The sequence below is a fragment of the Oryx dammah genome, unplaced genomic scaffold (assembly GCF_014754425.2).
Source record: "Oryx dammah isolate SB20612 unplaced genomic scaffold, SCBI_Odam_1.1 HiC_scaffold_3, whole genome shotgun sequence".
In the NCBI taxonomy this organism is placed as follows: Eukaryota; Metazoa; Chordata; class Mammalia; order Artiodactyla; family Bovidae; genus Oryx; species Oryx dammah.
The window spans coordinates 56637793-56659768 of NW_024070187.1; the positions used below are offsets into that span (position 1 = coordinate 56637793).

Genomic DNA, 21976 nt, shown 5'->3' on the forward strand with positions numbered 1-21976 from the left:
GGGAAGATCCCCTAGAGGAACCGGCAACCCACTAGTCTTCTTGACTGAAAAATCCCATGGAGACAGAAGCCTGGCGGGCCATAGTCCATGGGGTCGCAGAGTCCGACACGAGTGAGCACAAACACACACACACGGTCCACACGGGTAGACTTGTTTCCGGACTTTCCATTCTGTCTCACCATCTATCTATCTTAATCGTCCCACCTAATCTTCTTTTCAAGATTTTTCTCGGCTATTCTTGACCCTCAGAATTTTTGCATAGTTTTTAGGCTCCTCTCTGGGTTTACGGGTGCTCGGATCCTGGCTCCCGACCCGGTGCCTGGAGCACAGTAGGACCCGAATAAACAGCTGAAGCGTGAATAGGAGTAACCTCATGACCTTTCGGCAGCCCCGCCTCCATCCCCACACTTCTATCCCGCTGCCCCGCCTCCCTCTCCCCCGCCCAGGCGCGCGGGCACACTGCCAGGAGGCGTGCTCCTCGGCCGAGCGCGTCATTTTCCTCCCGGACGCCGGTGGCTCCCGAGCCGGTTCTCTCCGCCCCCGCCCCGCCCCCGCCTCGCCCCCGCCTCTCCCCGCCCCGCCCCGCCCCGCCCCGCCCCGCCCCCGCCTCTCCCCGCCCCGCCGGAAGGAAGGTCTCGCCACCTCCTGAACTTGGTGGTGGCGGCGCGGATGGAGGTGGCTGCGGCGGCGGCGGCAGCTGGGACGGGGGCTCCGGGAGGCGGCGACGCAGGCATGGACTCCCGGCTGGACCAGGAGACGGCCCAGTGGCTGAGATGGGACAAGGTGAGGGGTCCCTCGGGGCCGGGAGCGCCCGGGGGAGGTGCGGGATCCCCTCTCCTGTGGCGAGTGAAAGTGCTTCCTCCCCTCCCCGCGGGGCCGAGCGGGTCCTGCCCGAAGGCGAAGGGGCGGCCGCCAGGCCTCGTCGGTGTGGCCGGTTTGTGGTCATTCGAAGTTGGCCCGGAAAGGTCGTTCCGGAACCAAACCTGCCGTCTGGCGAGCCAGGAGTAGGGGAGCGAGCCGGGCTCCGGGGGCCTCGGCTGATAGAGGCGACCGCGGGTTCCTGCCACTCTGCCCGCGGGGCTCGCCCTCTGCAGTCGGCGGTGCGTCCCCCAGCGACCCAGAATTGTTCCCCCTGTTCCTCAGGCTCCTGGGGACTTGGCAGAGCGGCATTCCCAGGCGCTTGGGTGCCAATATAGGTGCTTTCCGTTGGGCCCGCTCGGCCTCTGGCGTTTTTCTCAGGTCTCTGACTTTGCTGGGAAGAAGATGGGGAGCCCCTTGGACACAGCACCCTAGCTTTTCACTCCCTGAGGTGTTGGAGCAGGGACCCAGCTCCAGACACCATTCCCAGTCTCCTTTCTAACCTAGGTCTCTCACTTCCTGTTTGTTCTGTCTCTTGCACCTGTTTGCATTCCTGGAAATTTCCTCTGGCTCTCTTCTGCTAAACTTCTTTCTCCTGTGGTTACTCAGGTTTCAGGTCTGAACTTAAATGTGACTTATGTAGAGAGGCCTTCCCTGGCTCCCAAGGGTGAATTATTTCTTTCTTTCTAATACTCTGCGTAAACATACTGTTCTCCCTCATACCTCTTACAGAGATTGGCCAAAAATAAAAACACTTGCTTGTGGGTTTATTTATCAATGTCTGTCTCCAGGGCTGACTTCAAAGACAAGAGATTCACTGGATTGCACAGAACCTGTTCTCCTAGGAGGGCCCAGCACTTGGTTTAATATTCTGTCCCACTTTAAAATTTTTTAAAATATTTTGAACAAGGGGTCCCTTTTTTGTTTTGCACTGGGCCCCAGCAAATCACATAGCAGGTGCTGCCCACTTCTTCACTAACTTGCGTGGTCCATAAGCCTGCACAGTGGTAGAGGCCTGGGATATTGAGTCACTGAGGACTTCCCCTTCACTCTCCCGCCCCTGCACAGGAAATGCCAGTACGGACTGTTTCTGGACGCTATGGGCAACACCTTTTTCTTGTAATTCTTTGGAGGAGGGAAAGGCCCCCATTTCTGATAATTCAGTTACTGGCAGTGAGTAGAAATCTTTTAAAGCCATAATTGGTAATTAATTATTTTCATAAAACTTTCCCTTTGAAGAAATAAAAATCCAGTTTCTACAAAATGTTGTATCTGTGTATTCCGAGAGTACCTCACTAGATAGAGGTAAGGGGGTGTTTTTCTCATTTTTCAATTTCTGCCTCTCCTCTTGTTCTTTCCTTTCTCAGTTTCTTCTTTGACTTGAGACAGGCACCCAGAAGGAACTTCCGGCCAGCCAAAAGCATCGCAACACTCTGGTCTGATTGCCCCAGCAAGTACCCTCCAGCATTTCTTCTGTGCCTGCATCCCTGTCCCTTTGGACGCTGACAGACGTGTCATTTGCACATCTTATTCTGGTCTCCACTGACCTCCTGATTTTTTATTCTTATCTTTCTGCCTCCTTTGGTTTCTCTCTGGCTATTTGGTCTTTTAGAGATATTGAAAGTCAATTAGGATTTTCCAAGTCTACACTGTGAATGAAAGAATTACTGGGTATTGAGTAGGACGAAGTCTCTGTGTTTTCTCATTCCCTCTGCAAATATCTGTTGAACCTCTTTTACATTCCAGATCTGAGCCCTAACTTGGGGGCACCTGACAATCTGATAGGTCAGCTTGTGCTCTGTGGTCAGTGGCTATTGCTTTTAACAAGAAAATGGGCTTTTATGTGTTTCTTGTTGAATCTGGAACAATCTGGAAATGTGGGCTTAATTCCAGAAAACCAGTGTTTTATTGCAGTAGCATTTCAAAGTTTAATTATGTGGACACGTTTTTCCTGCATCTTTATCTACTTGAGATGATAGCTGGAAGATAGAAATAAAATTTGTTACCCTGAATTCTTAATTTAAAAGTTTGATGTGAAATTAATATAATTATCATTTTTCTCCATTCTTAACATTTTGTGTAACTGTTGTACCCCAAAAATGAATGATTCGTGTGAGTGTCCATTTGAAGCAGTCAATGTAACAGAAAAGGTACTAAGTTAATGCTTTTCATGCAGTTTAAGCAAGACACTATATCTGAGGCTTCTCCATCTATAAAACGGGGTTTTTGTTAGTTGTCTGCCTATTGTAGTTAGTGCAAGATTCAAATTTGACTGCCAGGGAAGTCTCGTGTATTTCTTATTATATCACAGTATCACACATTATAATTTTTAAAAGACCAAAATACTACCAAAGTAGTGTTTTGATTTAAATTATATAAGCTTATCACTCTAGGAAAATTTGAAGATATTAGGGAAGAAAATGAACATTTGATTATTACTAGATGCCAGACAGAAAAGGGTGTTTTATAAACCACCTCAGAACCACCTTGTAAGGGAGGTTATAGGTTGTTCATATTTTAGAGATGAAGAAACTCAGAATTCAAGAGACTAGATATTCTGCCCAACAGTATAAATTTGGTGGATGATGATGTGGCTGGGATTCCATTCTGAGTCCTAGACCCCAAAACCTATGTATTCATCCCGTTTCTCCAAAAGTGCTTACCTTTGTAGGGAAGAAAGTAATACTTACATTATAAAGGAAAACCGATTTCCTTGTTCTCATAATACTTCAGACACAAAATGTGTGCGTTTTTCACACCGAACAAGTTTTCATTTTTCTGTGGACACCAACTGGGTGTCAGTTTAACTCAACTGTGACACTAACTACTCAGAGTTAGTGTAGGACCACCGCCCCCCCCCCCCGCCCCCGCTTAAGGGCTCCATCCCACAAGATTGCTCCCGCTTAAGATGCCCACAGAAGCCCCACTTGTCACCCGTACTTCTGACCAAGCAGCAGTAAACCAGGGGGCCTCATGACCCCCTTCTAGGGTTTGGTGATTTGCTGGGATAGCTTACAGAACTCTGGAAGGCACTTTACTTACTATTACCAATTTTTTTAATGAAGGACACAACCCAAGAACGGTCAACTGGAAGAGATCCATAGGGCAAGGTATGGTGGGAAGAGGTGCAGAGCTTCAGTGCCTTTACATAGGTGTGATTAATTAAATTATTGGCTACTGGTTATTAATGTTAATCTCCAGCCCCTCCCCTTCTTGGAATTCAGGGGAGGATGGAGTTGAAAGTTCCCATCAGCTGATCACTTCGTTGGTTCCCAGTGGTCACCTCATTAGGATAAATTCAGGTATGGATGAAAGAGATTTATTATGAATAACAGAAGATACAACTTTCATCCTAATCATTCAGGGAATTTCAAGGGTTTCATGACCTCTTTGCTAGAAACTAGGAACAATAAAGTGTTAGTCACTTAGTCCTGTCCACCTCTTTGCAACCCCATGAACTGTAGCCCACCAGGCTCCTCTGTCCATGGAATTCTTCAGGCAAGAATACTGGAGTGGGTTGCCATTCTCTTTTCCAGGGGATCTTCCCAACCCAGGGATCAAACCCAGGTCTCCCTCATCGCAGGCAGATTTTTTACCATTTCAGGAACAATAAATATATATTTCTTAATTTTTTTAAAATTTTTTGTTCACACCATGCAGTATGTTGGATCTTAGTTTGCTAACTAGGGATTGAACCCACACCCCATACATTGAAAGTGTGGAGTCTTAACCACTGGACTGCCAGGGAAGTCTCATGTTATTTCTTATTAGATCGCAGTATCACACATTATAATTTTTAAAAGACCAACTTCATATTTCAAATTCCAAAAGCCTCATAAAACTGAAAAGCCTATACATGTGTGTGTGTACATATATGTGGGCTTCCCTGGTGGCTTGGTGGTAAAGAATCCACCTGCCAGTGCAGGAGACGTGGGCTTGGTCCCTGGTGCGGGAAGATCCCCTAGAGAAAGAAATGGCAACCCCACTCCAGTATTCTTGCCTGGAAAACCCCGTAGACAGAGGAGCCTGGTGGGCTACAGTCCATGCAATTGCAAAAGAGTCTGACATGACTTAGCGACTGAAGAACAGCAATAACAATATGTATATGTATGTGTGTGTGTGTGTGTATATATATATATATATATATATTCTTTTCAAATACATATATACTTTTTTCTCCTGTAGGTTAGAATTATTGTGGGTTGATTGGTTGTTTTTTTTTTGTTTTTTTTTTTTCAGCTTTTTCATTATGTTATTCACCTGACTATATCTGGCATATACATTCCTGTTTTGCAGAATCCTTTAACTTTGGCGTCAGTGAAACAACTCATTGCAGCAGGTAATACAGAAGAACTACAAAAATGTTTCAGCGCTCGAATGGAATTTGGGACAGCTGGCCTCCGAGCTGCTATGGGAGCAGGAATTTCTCATATGAATGACTTGACCATCATTCAGACAACACAGGTACCACATTTGTATACTACTTAATTCTTAACATTTTCCCAGTGTTAAAAAATAAACTGAAGCACGTTAAATTTTTTAAGAAATTTATTTGAGCAAAAATCTATTTGAATCTAGCAGTTCTAAACTGGAAGTAGTTAGGAACTGTGGGAGCAAATATTTTTTCTGTACACTTCTAGATTCTTTGGTTGGTCTGTTAATTAAATTGGCATAAGACAGATTAACAACAGTAAACAAGTTTAATTATATACATATAAGAGCCCCATAAATGCAGTGAGACCCAAGGGCAAATCTAGCAGTTGAAGCTTCAAAGTGGAGAATGACAGGAGATAGACTTTTCAAATACACATATATATATATATATATATATGGTTTTTTATACCGTCCATAGGACAGTAGAAAAGGAGATGTTTGGTAGATATTTGCCTGCCATACAGATAGGTCTTTCAGATTTAAAGTTAGGTAATATCTCTCTTTCAGGATCAGGCTCCTTATCTGAAGTCTTTTAGGTAGATAAGGAAGAGGTAAAAGTTTTTCTTTGGTCTGCCGGCTCTTGATGGCCTCAGCTCAAAATGATCCACATGCAAGAGTGACATGTTTTAGGGTCACATAATCTGCTCGCCCTCAGAGCGCTCCACTGACAGGAACTAGGGGAAAGACTTCTATAGAGGAGAGGCAGAAACAAAGCAAGGAAATTAACAGGTTGGCTCCAGCTCAAGTGGGTGCCATATTTGGGAAGGCTTAGCTGGCTGTTTGTGATTGGCTGTTTTTCAGTTATAAATTCTTCACCTTGAGGCTTTTACAAGGTTAGGTTTTGGCTTGCTTAGTAGGCTCCTAGGGGATTAAAGCAACCTCAGTCCAATGGCCTCCTCATTTAATTAATTTAACTCCAGGCACCTTTTGTATTTGACAGACCTAATTTGGTTTCATTATGGAATAGTCTGGTGGGTTTGCCTCAGCACAGGGTGTCACACATTTACTTCATAAAGTTAGACTTGTACTGTCAGTAGAAGCAGCATTGTTTTGAAATTCATTCATTCATTTATTCATTTCACAGAGATTTATTAGGTGCTGGGGATCAGGGATATGATAATGACTAAAACAGACAGATTCCCTCATGGTGCTTCATTCCAGTGCAAATCCACCAACAAACCAACAGACTTTTATGTTTTTATAACTTTTGTTATGGTTGTACAGATACCAGTGTTTAAACTTTTTTTAACTGCCAGAATAACCAAGAGTTATTAGTTCTATTTAGTTTTAATTTATAGTATATTTAGAAATTATTGCTGAGTTTCTTTGCCTTTATTTGTGAATTTTACTTTCGGGGCTATATTCAGCTTTTAGGAATAAAGATGAAGCCTTTGACAGAACAGCTGCCGCTGAGTGTTGAGAGTTCTGTCTATGAGGAAAATGAAGTGGAACAGGTCATTCTGTTTCTTCAGCTGCTGGGACATGTTAAAAATGAAGGTCGTTTTAGTCCGGGAAAGAAAAGGCTGGGAAAATTAACTACTGGTGATTATGTATACTTACGTGTACTTAAAAAGACAGAGTTGGGCATGTTCTAGCAAAATCCTAAGAAAGAAGTCTTGCATGAGGTACTGAATTGCCCTGGAAACCACTGGCTACACATACCTGTTAAGCAGTAGGGCTCCCTGAGATCTTTCTGGAGCGAAGACTTGGAATAAAGTGAGCCTGAGAATCTCGTTCTAGTTTATGGATAACATGGGATCACACTGATGGATAAAGTTGCCCTCTGCTCTGTTACTAGGACTGTACAACAAATCATATGAAACATGGTTTTAAACAACATGCACATTTATTTTGCTCACAGATCAGTAATGTGGGTAGGGCTCAGTGGGGCGGCTGCTTTTGGCATCACATGGGCTGGTGTGGAGGCTGGAGTCTTCTGAACACTCCCTGCTTGCTGGTCCCTTGTGTGGACTCTCGTCCTGTTGGTGCCCCAGATTCATCTGGTTGTATTTAAGAAGCTGGTGGATATGAGTCAGGAATATTCTGGTAGGAAACAGGATAGAGACTAGAGGGAAATTTTTGTATTGTTTGCCTCATTGCTGGAGGTTATCATTTCCTGTTAGGTTCGTTAACTGAGCCATGACACATCAATGATGGAGAATTCATTGTCTTCTGAAATAGCCATCCTATCTTTGGATCATTCTCATTTAAGAATGGTTTCTTTATTTTGAGCCAAATCTGTCTTTTTGTAGCTTTTCCATATTGTTTTAGTTTAACCTTTGGAAACCATATAAAGGGTATTTCTTCTGTTCTATGATAATATTTTGACCCTTCAGTGAGTCTCTTCTATGGAAAAAGCATCCCACCTTCTCTTAGTTGTGCCTCAGGTACTCAACCTCAGCAGGCCCTAGAGTTTTTTAGAGCCCTTTGAAGACAATAGGGATTTTAGAATGCTTTAAAAGGCTGAAGGCTTTAGTCTAAGTATCTTAGTTTTAATTATCTGACACTACCCTTAGGGCAGAAAGAGAAGAGGAACTAAAGAACCTCTTGATAAAGGTGAAAAGAAGAGAGTGAAAAAGCTGGCTTAAAATTCAACACTCAAAAAACTAAGATCAAAGCATCCAGTCCCATCACTTCATGGCAAATAGATGGGGAAACAATGGAAACAGTGACAGACTTTATTTTCTTGGGCTCCAGAATAATTGAAAACAGGGAATGCAAGCATGTAATTAAGAGATGCTTGCTCCTTGGAAGAAAAGCTATGACCAACCTAGACAGCATATTATAAAGCAGACATTACTTTACTAACAAAAGTATGTCTAGTCAAAGCTATGGTTTTTCCAGTAGTCATATATGGATGTGAGATTTGGACTATAAAGAAAGCTGAGCAAAGAAGAATTGATACTTTTGAACCATGGTGTTGGAGAAGACTCTTGAGAGTCCTTGGACTGCAAGAAGATCCAACGAGTCAATCCTAAAGGAAATCAGTACTGAATATTCATTGGAAGGACTGATGCTGAAGCTGAAACTTCAATACTTTGGCCACCTGATGCGAAGAGCTGACTCATTGGAAAAGACCCTGATCCTGGGAAAGATTGAAGGCAGGAGGAGAAGGGGATGACAGAGGATGAGATGGTTGGATGGCATCACTGACTCAATGAACAGAAGTTTGAGTAAGCTCCGGGAGTTGGTGATGGACGGGGAAGCCTGGTGTGCTGCAGTCCTTGGGGTCGCAGAGTTGGACATGACTGAACTGAACTGAATGCTTTTAACTCTCTTGAACATTGGGGCCATACCTCAGTGGTCCACCAGGGCAAGAGAGAGGGCACAGTCACTATGGGAAGCCTTAGAGTGTGAGCATCTGCATACCTTCTAGGAACCCCACAAAAACAGCTCCCATGTGTGCTTGTTACTTTGTATCCCTCAGAGGCTTCAGAAGATTTGCCCAAGGCAGTATTTTTGTACAAGAAAAGCTAAAGGCTTTCTAAACTAGGACTACTCTGGCAACAAAGCTGTGAAATATTGCCCTACCAAAAACAAGAGTTACACTTCCTTTTATGACTTCTTTTAATCAAAGTGAAATAAATATTATGAACCGTGATTATAACGCAGTCAACCAGAGTTCTTTTTGTTCTGTAATAAAACCTATTTTGTCCAGTAATCGGAACCTCTTTAAGTCAAAGTTCACAGTTTTCTAATCGTCCATATTTCAGACTGAGGTGATGTTACTGTACCCACTAAGATGCAGGAATTGTGTGTTCTACCATTTCTAGGTGGATGGGAATAGCCCAACTCTGCACAATTTTTATTTGTATAATGGTGGACTGATAGAGCCTCCTTAAGACCTGTCTGCTAGAAAATAATTTCACAAACAGAACGAGTTTAGATCTGTTAACTGATAAAATCTTACCAACTGTGTTGAATTTCTTTTACTTTTCTTTATATAGAGCAGGTTGAAATATCTGAAACACCTCCTTGTCCTCAGAGATTTTAGATTTGAATGGGTGCAAGCTTCGACAGTAAAAATAATGCTCATGACAGCAAACACATAGTGCATCCTTGGTGTTAAATTCTTAGCACATGACATCTTTTAACTCAGTTAGTCCTCATGCAATCCTTAGAAGTAGGTACTATTCCCATTTTACAGAAGAGAAAACTGAGGCACTGAGAGATTAAGGAACTTGTCATTTGCTCATAAGTGGTGGTATAAGCCCACAGATTCTGTGTACTTTTAATTTAGCACTGAACCACCTCTAACCAGACCCAGGCACAAGTCTGTTGTTCAATCGCTCAGTCATGTCCAACTCTTTGCGACCCCATGGACTGTAGCACAGGCTTCCCTGTGCATCACCAATTCCCGGAGCTTACTCAAACTCATGCCCATCGAGTCAGTGATGCCATGTGACCATCTCATCCTCTGTCGTCCCCTTCTCCTCCTGCCTTCAGTCTTCCCAGGATCAGGGTCTTTTCAAATGAGTCAGCTGTTTGCATCAGGTGGCCAAAGTAGTGGAGCTTCAACTTTAGCATCAGTCCTTCCAATGAATATTCAGGGTTGATTTCCTTTAGGATTGACTGGTTTGATCTCCTTGCAGTCCAAGGGACTCTCAAGAGTCTTCTCCAACACCACGGTTCAAAAGTATCAGTTCTTCAGTGCTCAGCCTTCTTTATGGTCCAACTCTCACATCCGTACATGACTACTGGAAAAACCATAGCTTTGACTAGACAGACCTTTGTCGGCAAAATAATATCTCTGCTTTTTAGTGTGCTCTCTAGGTTGGTCATAGCTTTTCTTCCAAAGAGCAGGCCTCTTTTAATTTCATGGCTTGCAGGTACAAATCTAGGCTCTGCTATTTGTGTATCTGAAACTGGGCCAGTCATTGAAAGTTCTAGCTTTTCCATCTGTAAAATGGGATTTCTTGGCTAAGTTGATCTAGGATTACTGATAATAAACACTAAGTGTCCAACACAGTACCTGATACATACAGATAGAAAATAAATAAAGCTGTTATTTTCCTATTGTGTAGTTCACTTGGTTACTGAGGGATTTCTGTCCTGCTACAGTATTCTCTTGTGGAAGCAGAGAAAACTTGATCAATTTTTGGTTTAGTGTGTTAAAACATACATAGTCTTGTAATTCATGGGGTGTTTTTAGGGATTTTGCAGGTACCTAGAAAAACAATTCAGTGACCTGAAGCAAAGAGGTGTTGTGATCAGCTTTGATGCTCGAGCCCATCCAGCAAGTGGAGGCAGCAGCAGAAGGTATGTAAAGGTATTAATATTCAGGAAACTATATTTTTGTTGTCTATTTTATAGTTTTATTTGTAATCACCATTTCAATAGGTTGGCATTAAATACATTTGTCAACTATATTGCTTAACTATAAAAAAGATGGGTAGATTCTGTTTGTAACTTTTAAGAATTCTAGTTTTATGTTTGGGTTAAGAAAATGTAATTATTTAGACAATGTAGAACTTAACACCTATCTAAGGCAATTTTTTATAAGTGGCAATATTATTTCTGGTTCCTCTTCCTTTTCTAAATCCAGCTTAGACATCTGGAAGTTCTTGGTTCACATAATGCTGAAGCCTAGCATGCACGGTTTTAAGCATGACCTTAGTAGGGGCGATGAGTGCGATTGTCCAATGGTTAGCACATTCTTTAGTACTACCCTTTTTGGGAATTGGGATGAGAATTGACCTTGTCCAATCCTGTGGTCACTGCTGGGTCTTCCAGATTTGCTGACATATTGAATGCAGCACCATGATGTCATCATCCTTTAGGGTTTTGAATAGTTCTACTGGAATTCTGTCACACACACTAGCTTTATTAACAGCAGTGCTTCCTAAGGCCCACTTGTCTTTGCTCACCAGAATGTTTGGGTCTGGGTGGCTAACCACACCATCGTTGTCATCCAGTTCATCTGGATCTTTTTTTATACAGTTCTTCCATGTATTTTTTTCCTTCCCTTCTTGATCTCTTTAGTGTCTACTAGGGTCTCTACTTGGAGAAGGCAATGGCAGCCCACTCCAGTACTCTTGCCTGGAAACTCCCATGGACGGAGGAGCCTGGTAGGCTGCAGTCCATGGGGTCGCTGAGGGTTGGACACGACTCGGTGACTTCACTTTGACTTTTCACTTTCATGCATTGGAGAAGGAAATGTCAACCCACTCTAGTGTTCTTGCCTGGAGAATCCCAGGGACGGCAGAGCCTGGTGGGCTGCCGTCTATGGGGTCACACAGAGTCAGACATGACTGAAGCACTTAGCAGCAGCAGCAGCAGCAGGGTCTCTAGTGTTTGTCATTTATTGTGCCCATCCTTGGGCAAAATGTTCCCTTGATATCTCCTGCCTTGATGCCTTCGAACTATGGTGCTGGAGAAGACTCCTGAAAGTCCCTTGGACAGCAAGGAGATCAAATCAGTCAATCTTAAGGGAAATCAACCCTGAATACTTGTTGGAAGGAATGATGCCGAAGTTGAAACTCCAGTATTTGGGTCATCTGATGCAAACAGCTGACTCGTTGGAAAAGTCCCTGATTCTGGGAAAGATTGAAGGCAGAAGTAGAAGGCATCATAGGATTTAGATGGCTAGATGCAATGGACATGAACTTGGGCAAACTTCAGGAGATGGTAAGGGACAGAGGCCTAGCGCATGGCAGTCCATGGGGTCTGAAGGAGTCGGACACGACTGGGCACCTGAACAAGAGCAGCATTATTTCTCCTTCTCACTTTTCTTCCTTTTGTGTAATATTTTTCTTCTACTATTTATAAGCCTCATGAGCTTCTTCTCATTCTTAAGTGCCCATTGCAAAGTGCATTCTTGTAACATTCCCAAACCAATGAGACTGTCTTTTGTAGCTACAGGCAGATGATGATGGTGATGGTAGTGGTGGTGGTAGTGTTAATGATGGTGGTGTGATGGTGGTGGTGATGCTAGAATCATTCAAGTGCTGAATGCGAGTTAGGCACCTAGGTATTTACTGATTTAGTCCTCACAAAACCTGTAATCTATGTACTTTTTGCTCTAAGATGATAAAGTGAAAGAAGGTACCACAATTTAAACATAAAGAGACTGGCGCCAGGGGTCAGCAAACTTTTTCCCTAAAGGGCAACTACTAAATATCTTACACACTGTAGGCTGCACAGTCTCCATTACAACCACGCAGCTCTGCCATGTAGCGTGAAAATAGCCATGAACAATTCATGACTGAATAAAGTTTTGTAAAACTTTATTTACAGAATGCCAGGAGTTTGCCCATCACTGGTCATAATCATGTTATATGACCCCCTTTTTTACTGGAATACTTTCTCTCAATAGCTTACCATGAACAATGTCATTTCTTGATGTTGTAAAAGTGACTTCTGTACCTTCTAGTGAATGCAGTATGTATCTAATTCAGGTTTTTATTTAAATTATTTTTGCTAAAATTTGTTGTTTTTTTTACTTTCTCCTATATAGGGGAGTTTTTTAAATTGTCAAAATAATTTTTGTATTACTCTTAATTCTAGGAATTTTAATGCCTGAGTTGTTAAAGATCTGCTGTTTCTGCCCCAGCCAGCTCCCAAAATAGTGTTCCATGCAGTTAGTGCCCAAGAAATATTTGAGAGAATGATTAAATACTTTGTTTAATCCTCTAATAGTGTAATGTTGTTTCTTGGAAGTAAGTTGTTCACTGTGATGAAATACTTTTAAGCATGAAGAAAGACTTGATGCCATGCTTTGTGTCCTGCCCTAAGCCAGATGCTGTGGAAATTGAGAAATATGTCAAAGTGTCAAAAATTTGTCATCTTTTAAGAGCTGAAAGGAGCCAAGATGTATATGTATCATATACAGACGTGTGTCCCACATATATCTCACACTCACTCACGACAGTGTGCCGTGTGTTTTGTAGAGGACAATGTTGAATCAAATACTAGTCTTCATGGTATATCCTGGGTAGTGACAGCTGTAGGTAGAGTTCTCCATTCTACCATGCTACTTGGTACGGGGCCAGATAACTAACTCTTCTCCGTAGGCACTGCCCTGTGCCTGTGGGTGGCCCCCATCCACCAGCTGCCACTAGCACCCTACCCCCGTGACGGCCGAAATTGCCTCCAGATGGTTCAGGTGAGACCCGCAGAGATGGAAGAGAGCTAAGAGACTTGGGTGCAGCCTGGCTTAACTGCTGTGTGCCCAGTGGACATGGGACAAGCCATCTGGCCTTTCTCAACTTTAGTCCCATTTCTCTTAAACAAAGAGAAGGCTTCTCCAGCCTTAATGTTCTCTGCCAACAGAGTATAATTAAGGTTTTCATCGATCTGGCTGCTGTTCTTAGTCTAAAGAAATGGTTGGGGGACTTCCCTGGTGGTCCAGTGGCTAGACTCCATGCTCCCAATGCAGGGGCCTGGGTTTGATCCCAGATCAGGGAACTAGATCCCACATGCCACAACTAAGAGCTTGCATGCCACACCTAAAGATCTGGAGTGCTGCAACTGAGACCTGGGGTGGTCAAATAAATATAAAAATAAAAATAATAAATGGTTAGACCTTCATTTTCTTCTCTGTTGTCACCTGCTCTCCTGACAGCTCTACTCTCCTTTTCTCCCCGGTCACTCTGCATTTCCAGATTTGCCCGACTTGCTGCAACCACGTTTATCAGCCAGGGGATTCCGGTGTACCTCTTTTCTGATATAACCCCAACCCCTTTTGTGGTAAGTGTTTGCTTTTATAATTTCCTGTCCCAGGATCAGGGGTGGGACATGGCCAGGTTTTACCATCTTTAGTTCTCTTGGGATTCAGTTGTTTGAAAGACAGAAGGGCTCCTTGCCTTTTATCAAGACTTTCCTCTCCAGGAATGTTCTTCCCACACCCTAGTAATATTTCTCTGGTGTTCAACTTTTGATTCATCAGAATTTATTTCTTTTTTTCTTAGTGCATTTTTTCTTTTGCTTGCATTCAGAAGATATTTTAGCTGGTTAGCAGAATGTCTTTTGTCTGTTTGTCTTTTTGCTTTTTGATTTGGTTTGTATTCTTTTTCTCAGCTACCGCAATTAAGAAACTTCTGGGATCTAAATCTGAATTCACCTCAAACCATGTCTTACCATGAAATTTTTGACAAGTTGGTGTACCAACTTTTTATATATGAGTGTTTCACTCTAAATCCTATTCATAGCCAGTACCAGCATGCCAAGCATGCTTGGCATGTTCTAGTAAGATTATTATCAAATTCCTATTGTAACAGAATCTAAATAAAAGGATAACAGGTACTATGACAGCTGTTCCTTTTAAGTAGAAATGAACTTTTAAGAGTAGGTCCAGATGCTCAAAATATATGTTTTTAGAAATTAAACCAAAAACATAATTTGAATGCACGTACTTCCATCAAGTAGAAATGAGAGTGTATAAATACAGAAGTAATCTCCACTAGCTTTGCGTTTACTGTCTCTAGTGCACTGACAGGTAAGTGCAGCTCCTCCTAGCTTATAAATATCCCAGTAGATGCTCAGTGTCACATCCAAATGTGGCTCAGATTTTACTGTTTGATGGAGAAACTGCAATGTGTTCAGGCATCCTTGGTCTTCTGTGCTATATTAATGTTGGTAGCTATTGTTTTTATATCAGACATGAATTAAATAAGTGTCTCATGATCACTGGCCCAAGTAGTGGAGTAATTCTCCCTTTTTCTTCGCTCCAGGACACCTGGGGAACGTGAGATACCTCCTAGAGGGACAAGTGACCACAGTGATTTTTGGTGGGAGGATAGAGGGGGATAGACAGGTAGAATTTCAGGCTCCCTGTGTAGAGTAAACCTCAGGTATAGCCATAGGGGATCCTCTCCCCATTTGGGGAAGTAGTCTTATAAAGATGGGAGCTATGTAGAAATATAAGAGCGGGACAGTCAGCCCTGGAATGGGAGATAAATGCAAGCTCTGAGAGCTCTCTCCATGTTGTCCATGTTTTTCTCAACCTTTTACTTAAAAGCAAATCAGGGAAAGAAGAGCAAAGGATGCAGTTGGAGAGAATAAACTGAAGCCATAAGCTTCCTTCCTAAGCAGAAGGCTTAAAAGAATCTGCAGTGGAGAGTCAGAGCATCATACTGAGTAAAGAATTTTCTGCCTTCACCAAGGAGAAGATAGGATAAAAAGATACACAGGAAAATACTCGCTTTTCGTAGGGTACACATCACAAAATTTTGAGCAGTGAGTTTTAAGGGTAATCAGAGTATACTCCTTGGATATGGCACAAAAATATTGTATGACATTATGATATTTATATATTATGTTTATTAGAGGGAAAATGGTACAAACAATGTATGATAGACTTTTAAATATATCTAATTTTTTGCTTCAAATTGTTCTTGTTTCTTACTATATTACAGCCCTACACAGTATCACACTTGAAACTTTGTGCTGGAATCATGATAACTGCCTCTCACAATCCAAAGCAGGATAATGGTTATAAGGTATTTTCATTTTTCTCTCCATATTTATGTCCTTCAATCTGAAGTCTGTGCCTTGGGAGCGCAGGAATGGATGAACTCTAAACAGTCTGGATATGTTCCCATGTTCTCCAGGTCTATTGGGAAAATGGGGCTCAGATCATCTCTCCTCATGATAAAGGGATTTCACGGGCTATTGAAGAAAATCTAGAACCGTGGCCTCAAGCCTGGGACGATTCTGTACTCGATGGCAGTCTGCTCCTACATGACCCAAGTGCTTCCATCAATAAAGACTATTTTGAAGACCTTAAAAAATACTGTTTTCACAGGTAAATGGGTGGGAAACTGAGTTAAATTAATGTGATTCAACCAAATTATGTTTTCATTACATTTTTGTCCTCAACTGGTATTCTATACTACATATACTGTTATTGCATCTGACTTAAGAGGCTGTAGATGAGGGGTTGGCAACTTTTCTTAAAAAGACAGTGAATACTTTTGGCTATGTGAGCCACTATGTTGCTCAACTACCCAGCTCTGTGGTTGCAAGAAAGCAGCCATAGATGATATGGAAATGAATGAACACAAACATAGCTGTGTTAAAAAAAAAAAGTTTATAAAAATGGGTTTCAGGGGCATAGCTCAGTGGCAGATCCCTTGACTGTAGAAGCAGGTGGCTGGCCCACAGGCTATGGTTTTCTGACCTCTGTTGTAGATTTATATGTATGTATATGTGTGTGTAAAGAAAGAAAGTGAAGTCATTCAGTCATGTCCAACTCTTTGCAACCCCGTAGACTGTAGCCTACCAGGCTCCTCTGTCCATGGGATTTTGCAGGCAGGAGTACTGGAGTGGGTTTCCATTTCCTTCTCCAGGGGATCTTCCTGACCTAGGGTTTGAACCTGGGTCTCCTGAATTGCAGGCAGACACTTTACTGTCTGAGCCACCAGGAAAGCCGTGTGTGTGTGTGTGTGTGTGTATAATATATATGTGTGTGTGTGTGTGTGTGTGTGTGCATACTTTTATATATGTATGTAAAAAAAAGCTTGTTGGAAGGTGTCAAATAGAAAATGTTGAGAAAAAGGAGAGTCCAGTTAAAATAAATAAATTTATATTGAAAAAATAAAAAATAAAATGTTGACTTTATCTTCCCAGAAATTTTCATTTCCTATATAAACATATATATGTGTAATATATTAGTATTTCAAAATCATAACTAAGAATACAGAGTGCATGTGTCTTGTCCTTTGCCTTTTCCCCTCTGGCTACTTTGTCATGGATACCTTTCTGTATTAGCTCCCATTAGTCCTGACCCTTTTGTTTTAATGGCTACTGTACCAGTCTATTTAACCCTGTGACACAGATGTGATGCTCACGGATAGGAAGCAGAGGAGCTGAGTGAAGGGTTGTCCTGCCCTAGTGTGCCGAGGGTCCCATCACTCCTGATTGTCCCCTTAGGAAGAAACCACTGATAGTTAAGCAGCAGAACTTCAGGGTTGTCTCTAGTATTGTATTTGCTGGACCGTCTGGGAGTGGGGGCTCCTGTATGGAATCTGGAGGCCCCGCCTCACCTGAAGGGAGCTGCTGTGCCCTTGGTGTTACCATGTGCAAACATAGATCCCGCATTACCAGTTATCTGATTTTTTTCTCCTAAGAAAAACTGGAAACCTAGATTTTTGTATATGAAATTCTCTAATTTTTAAATGTTGGGGACCATTTAAAAATGGTCTGTAATCCAAACAAAACTCATCTGTGCATGTTCCTTCTGTCCCTCTTACTGAACTTCACAAAGACTAAGGGTTTCTAGTTTTCTCCTACTCACCACGTAGCACCAGAGTCAGCCACTTTGAACACGGTTCCTTGAGTATTGGTGTGTGTGTGTGTGTATAAGAGTATTCAAAAAAAATACACAGTAGATGGAATTCCCTGATGGCGTTACCAACTCGATGGATATGAGTTTGAGTAAACTCCGGGAGTTGGTGATGGACAGGGAGGCCTGGCATGCTGCGATTCGTAGGGTAGCAAAGAGTCGGACACAACTGAGCGACTGAACTGAACTGAACCGATGGTCCTGGTAGTGGTTAGAACTGTGCGCTTTCACTATGGAGGGCAGGGCTTTGGTTCTTGGTTGGGGAACTGAGATCCCACAAGAGGTGCAAGGCGCAAAAAAAAAGATACAGTGCAGGCATCAGAATTATATATACATTTATAAAGTTAATAATGATTTAAAAATTGCTCTTAGAAATGTTATACTAGCTGAGGTTCCCACCAACAGAATATGATAACATAACAGTATATGATCCACATACATTCTTACCTACACTGAGTATTATGAAGTATCTCCTCTTTGCCAGTTTGCAACATGAAACCAATACCTAACTTTATTTACACTTTTAATTATGAATATTTTTATCTTTATTTAACCTATATTTTTCTAAGTATTTGTTCTTTTTTTGCATTTGTGAAACTTCTTCGCTTGTACAGAAAAACTAGTCTTTGTTTATTTCAAATATTGTTTTCCCTTCTGTTATTACCTTTGGATTTTTTCATTGAAACTTTTAATTGCCAACTTCTGGGTTTTGTGTCATACTTAAAAAGATTTCACTATACCAAGGTTATTTTTTAAAAAGCACAACTCTTGTTTTACTTTAAAGCTTTCATGTTTACATTTTGCAACGTTTTGTTTTGTTTTTGGCCATGCCACATAACATGTGAGATTTTAGTTCCCCAGCCAGGGATCAAACCTGTGTCCCCTGCAGTGGAAGCACAAAGTCCTAACCACTGTATTCCAGGGAAGTCCACATTTTGCAACATTTAAATCTTTTGAATTCTTAGTTATTTTTAATTTTGTATGAGGCATAAAGTAGGAAAGCAGATTAAATTCTTTCTAAAAAGTGCAATTGTGCTAACATATTACACTGAAGAATCTATTTCTCTTTGACTAATTGGAAATATCACCTTTAATCAGACAATTTCTAACATGATTTAAGTGCTGTTATCTATTAGATAACCGCTATATTCCCTTCCTTTGTACTGATTAATTCATCTCATTTTAATCATCACAGTAATGCTGAGGGTAGGTTCTGATATATTGCCATTTTGTAGATGAGAAAACTGTAACTCAGAGAGGTCACAGAAAATAAGCAACAGTCACACAGCTTAGAAGTGGCAGAGCTCTAGGGACTTTCCGAGTGGTCCAGTGGCTAAGACTTCACGCTCCCAATGCAGGGGGCCCAGGTTTGATCTCTGGTCAGGGAACTAGATCCCACATGGCACAACTAAAGATCTCAACGTACTGCAACAAAGATTGAAGATCCTGTGTGTTACAAGTAAAACCCAGGGCAGCCAAATAAAAGTAGCAGATCTCCAGGATTTAAATTTAGAATCTGTCTCCAAATCATATTAACCACTAAGCCTTACTGCTTCTCACAGATTTCCCAATTCAAGTTGGATCAACTTCTGAATTTTATCTTTTCCAGATTTGTTCTTACTAATCTTGCATATTTATTTTTCTAGATGTATTTATTTTCAAAGATATGTTTGTTTTAAACTACTGTTGTCTTAAGGAAGACCTTGTTCATTTTACTCATTGCCAAAAGAAGTGTACACTACCTTAGAAACTAGCAGTCAGATAGCTGGAATTTTTTAACACTTTGTATTTACATTTTCTATAACTTCTGCTGTTAATTTTGATGTTATTTTTATTCTAAATTAAGTCCCTCAATCAGAGCACTTTGCTAAATAGGATTGTTACTTGACAAAGAAAATGTTTTATTAGTTATACATCTGTATATGGGAAGTTCCATCGCATTGTGTTCAAAGGGACATTTTGAAAATCTTATGTGAAGATGGTAGAGAATAGGTGAAGCCCTGGAGCTGGCACTGCTGTGGGTAGGTACTGCCATGGCCCAGCTGGGAGTCCCTCCTGGAACCCACTGTAGGTGTGAAAGTTGTAGCATGAAACAAAATCCAAAAGTAATCTGATTTGCAGAAGTAACTACAGAGTGAAATTTAAAACAATGTGTTGTGGGAGCGTGTATGTTTGGAAGAGAGTGGAAAAGCTTTCTTTTTTTTTTTTTAATAGAATTTTGAAAGATACTCAATTGTCTTATACATTCTTATTATTTTGAAATCTTATGTTCTTAGGTAATATTTTGCAAACCTCCTTTCATTTTGAGAGCCATGTTTGTGTATCTTCTTGTTTTCCACACGTCTGTTTCTAGGGCTGTGAACAAGGAGACCAAGGTGAAGTTTGTGCATACCTCTGTCCATGGTGTGGGTCACAGCTTCGTGCAGTCGGCTTTCAAGGCATTCGACTTTGTTCCTCCCGAGGCTGTTCCTGAACAGAAGGACCCTGATCCTGAGTTCCCAACAGTGAAATACCCAAATCCCGAAGAGGGTAAAGGTGTCTTGGTAACTTGACTATTTTTAATTATAAAATTTATATTGAATATAATTCAAAACTATTACTTTGGAGTAAAATTAAGCTTTTCTTGAGTTTTCATTGTGCCAAACAAAAATGTGATTTCATCTTTGGAAATTTATATTTATTAGTCATCCAATTCTTAAAGGAACTTTCAAATCAGATGTCTTAAGCATCAGGATGCGAAAGCTGAAATTGCTCGCAAATTTAAAATGATGCTTTACATTCAATTTAATTAATTTAATTTCATTTAATTTACTGTGCTTCTTAATGCCAAAAAGAAACAATAATAGAATGGAGGTTTGTCACGCAATTTTTATTCCTCAGTTGACATTTTTCTGATATGAAAAAGTTGCTATTTCAATTATGGTTCCTTTAAGCTTTTTATTTTATTTATTTTTAGTATTTATTTACCTGGCTGCCTGAGATCTTAATTGCAACATGTGGGATCTAGTTCTCTGACCAGTGATTGAACCAGGCCCCCTGCACTGGGGGCACAGAGTCTTAGCTGCTGGACCATCAAAGAAGCCCCCACTTAAACTTTGTAAAGGTTAGGGTAATAGTTATACTCAGAGAGTCAGTTTTGATTTGTCTGTGAGGTTGATCACAGGGCCAGGCTTAGAAATAACCAGTCCAGCCACAAACACAGTCAGATGTTGGGCGAGTCCCACTGGCACACGTGGGTCATGCGTTGATTCTGTCCTTATCTGACCTCTGACTTAGGAAGTAGTATGTGACCAACCAAGACCAGTTCCAGAATTAGGATTCAGTCTTGGTTTGGGAAAAGACCTCTTTTAGTTCTTAAAGAACTGAATATTTTTAAAGACTGTAGTGTGCTCAGTTCTTGGTTGGACTGATCTTTTTCTCTTCTTTTTCTCTCTTTTTCAGACTTTGTCTTTTGCTTTGGCTGACAAAACCAAGGCCAAAATCATTTTAGCAAATGACCCAGATGCTGATAGACTTGCTGTGGCAGAAAAGCAAGACAGGTACAATAAATTGTGATTACCTGCATGATGTGTGATATAGTGTCAGTCAGATGTTTCTAGAGGGACCAGATGTATTTGGAAATGTTTCCCAATTATCTTGCAGATGATCATCTCACTGAACTTCTGTCAGATCCTCTGACATAGAGCAAGTACCAGTCCAGGGGCCACAGGTTCAGCAAGCATAATGTAGGGTCAGCCAGCCCAGCCTGTATTTGGTATTGAACTTTGGTACTGAACTTACTTGTTACCATCCCCCTTTTATCATTACCTTTATCATAATTAATGACTCAGTGCCTAATGAGGGCAAAGTACTTTGGTGCTAGCTTTAAAGTTCAGCACTTGGCAAAGGTTTGGTGAGCAGCCAGACCTTCAATGCCATGTTGAATCCCAAAGAAAGGCAATGCCAAAGAATGCTCAAACTACCACACAATTGCACTCATCTCACACGCTAGTGAAGTAATGCTTAAAGTTCTCCAAGCCAGGCTTCAGCAATATGTGAACCATGAACTTCCAGATGTTCAAGCTGGTTTTCGAAAAGGCAGAGAGGAACCAGAGATGAAATGGCGAACATCTGCTGGATCATCAAAAAAGCAAGAGAGTTCTAGAAAAACATCTATTTCTGCTTTATTGACTGTGCCAAAGCCTTTGACTGTGTGGATCACAATAAACTGTGGAAAATTTGAGAGAGATGGAAATACCAGACCACCTGATGTGCCTCTTGAGAAACATGTATGCAGGTCAGGAAGCAACAGTTAGAACTGGACGTGGAACAACAGACTGGTTCCAAATAGGAAAAGGAGTACTTCAAGGTCTGTATATTGTCACCCTGCTTATTTAACTTATATGCAGAGTACATCATGAG

General features: G+C 41.4%; 1 protein-coding gene across 2 annotated transcripts in view; it reads left to right on the forward strand.

Moving 5' to 3' along the window:
• The first annotated feature begins 596 nt into the window (after positions 1–596).
• The window catches only part of PGM2 (phosphoglucomutase 2), a 38142-nt gene continuing 16762 nt past the window's right edge, over positions 597–21976 (forward strand). Inside the window, exons 1-8 of one of the 2 annotated variants that reach the window (XM_040238001.1) lie at positions 597–783; positions 5155–5322; positions 10445–10551; positions 13896–13980; positions 15648–15731; positions 15843–16036; positions 19929–20118; positions 21017–21114. In XM_040238001.1, coding sequence (XP_040093935.1) covers positions 670–783; positions 5155–5322; positions 10445–10551; positions 13896–13980; positions 15648–15731; positions 15843–16036; positions 19929–20118; positions 21017–21114 — 1040 coding nt within the window. In that variant the 5' untranslated portion in view covers positions 597–669. Of the gene's footprint in view, positions 784–5154; positions 5323–10444; positions 10552–13855; positions 13981–15647; positions 15732–15842; positions 16037–19928; positions 20119–21016; positions 21115–21976 lie in introns of both variants that reach the window. The other variant, XM_040238002.1, reaches the window with a different exon arrangement.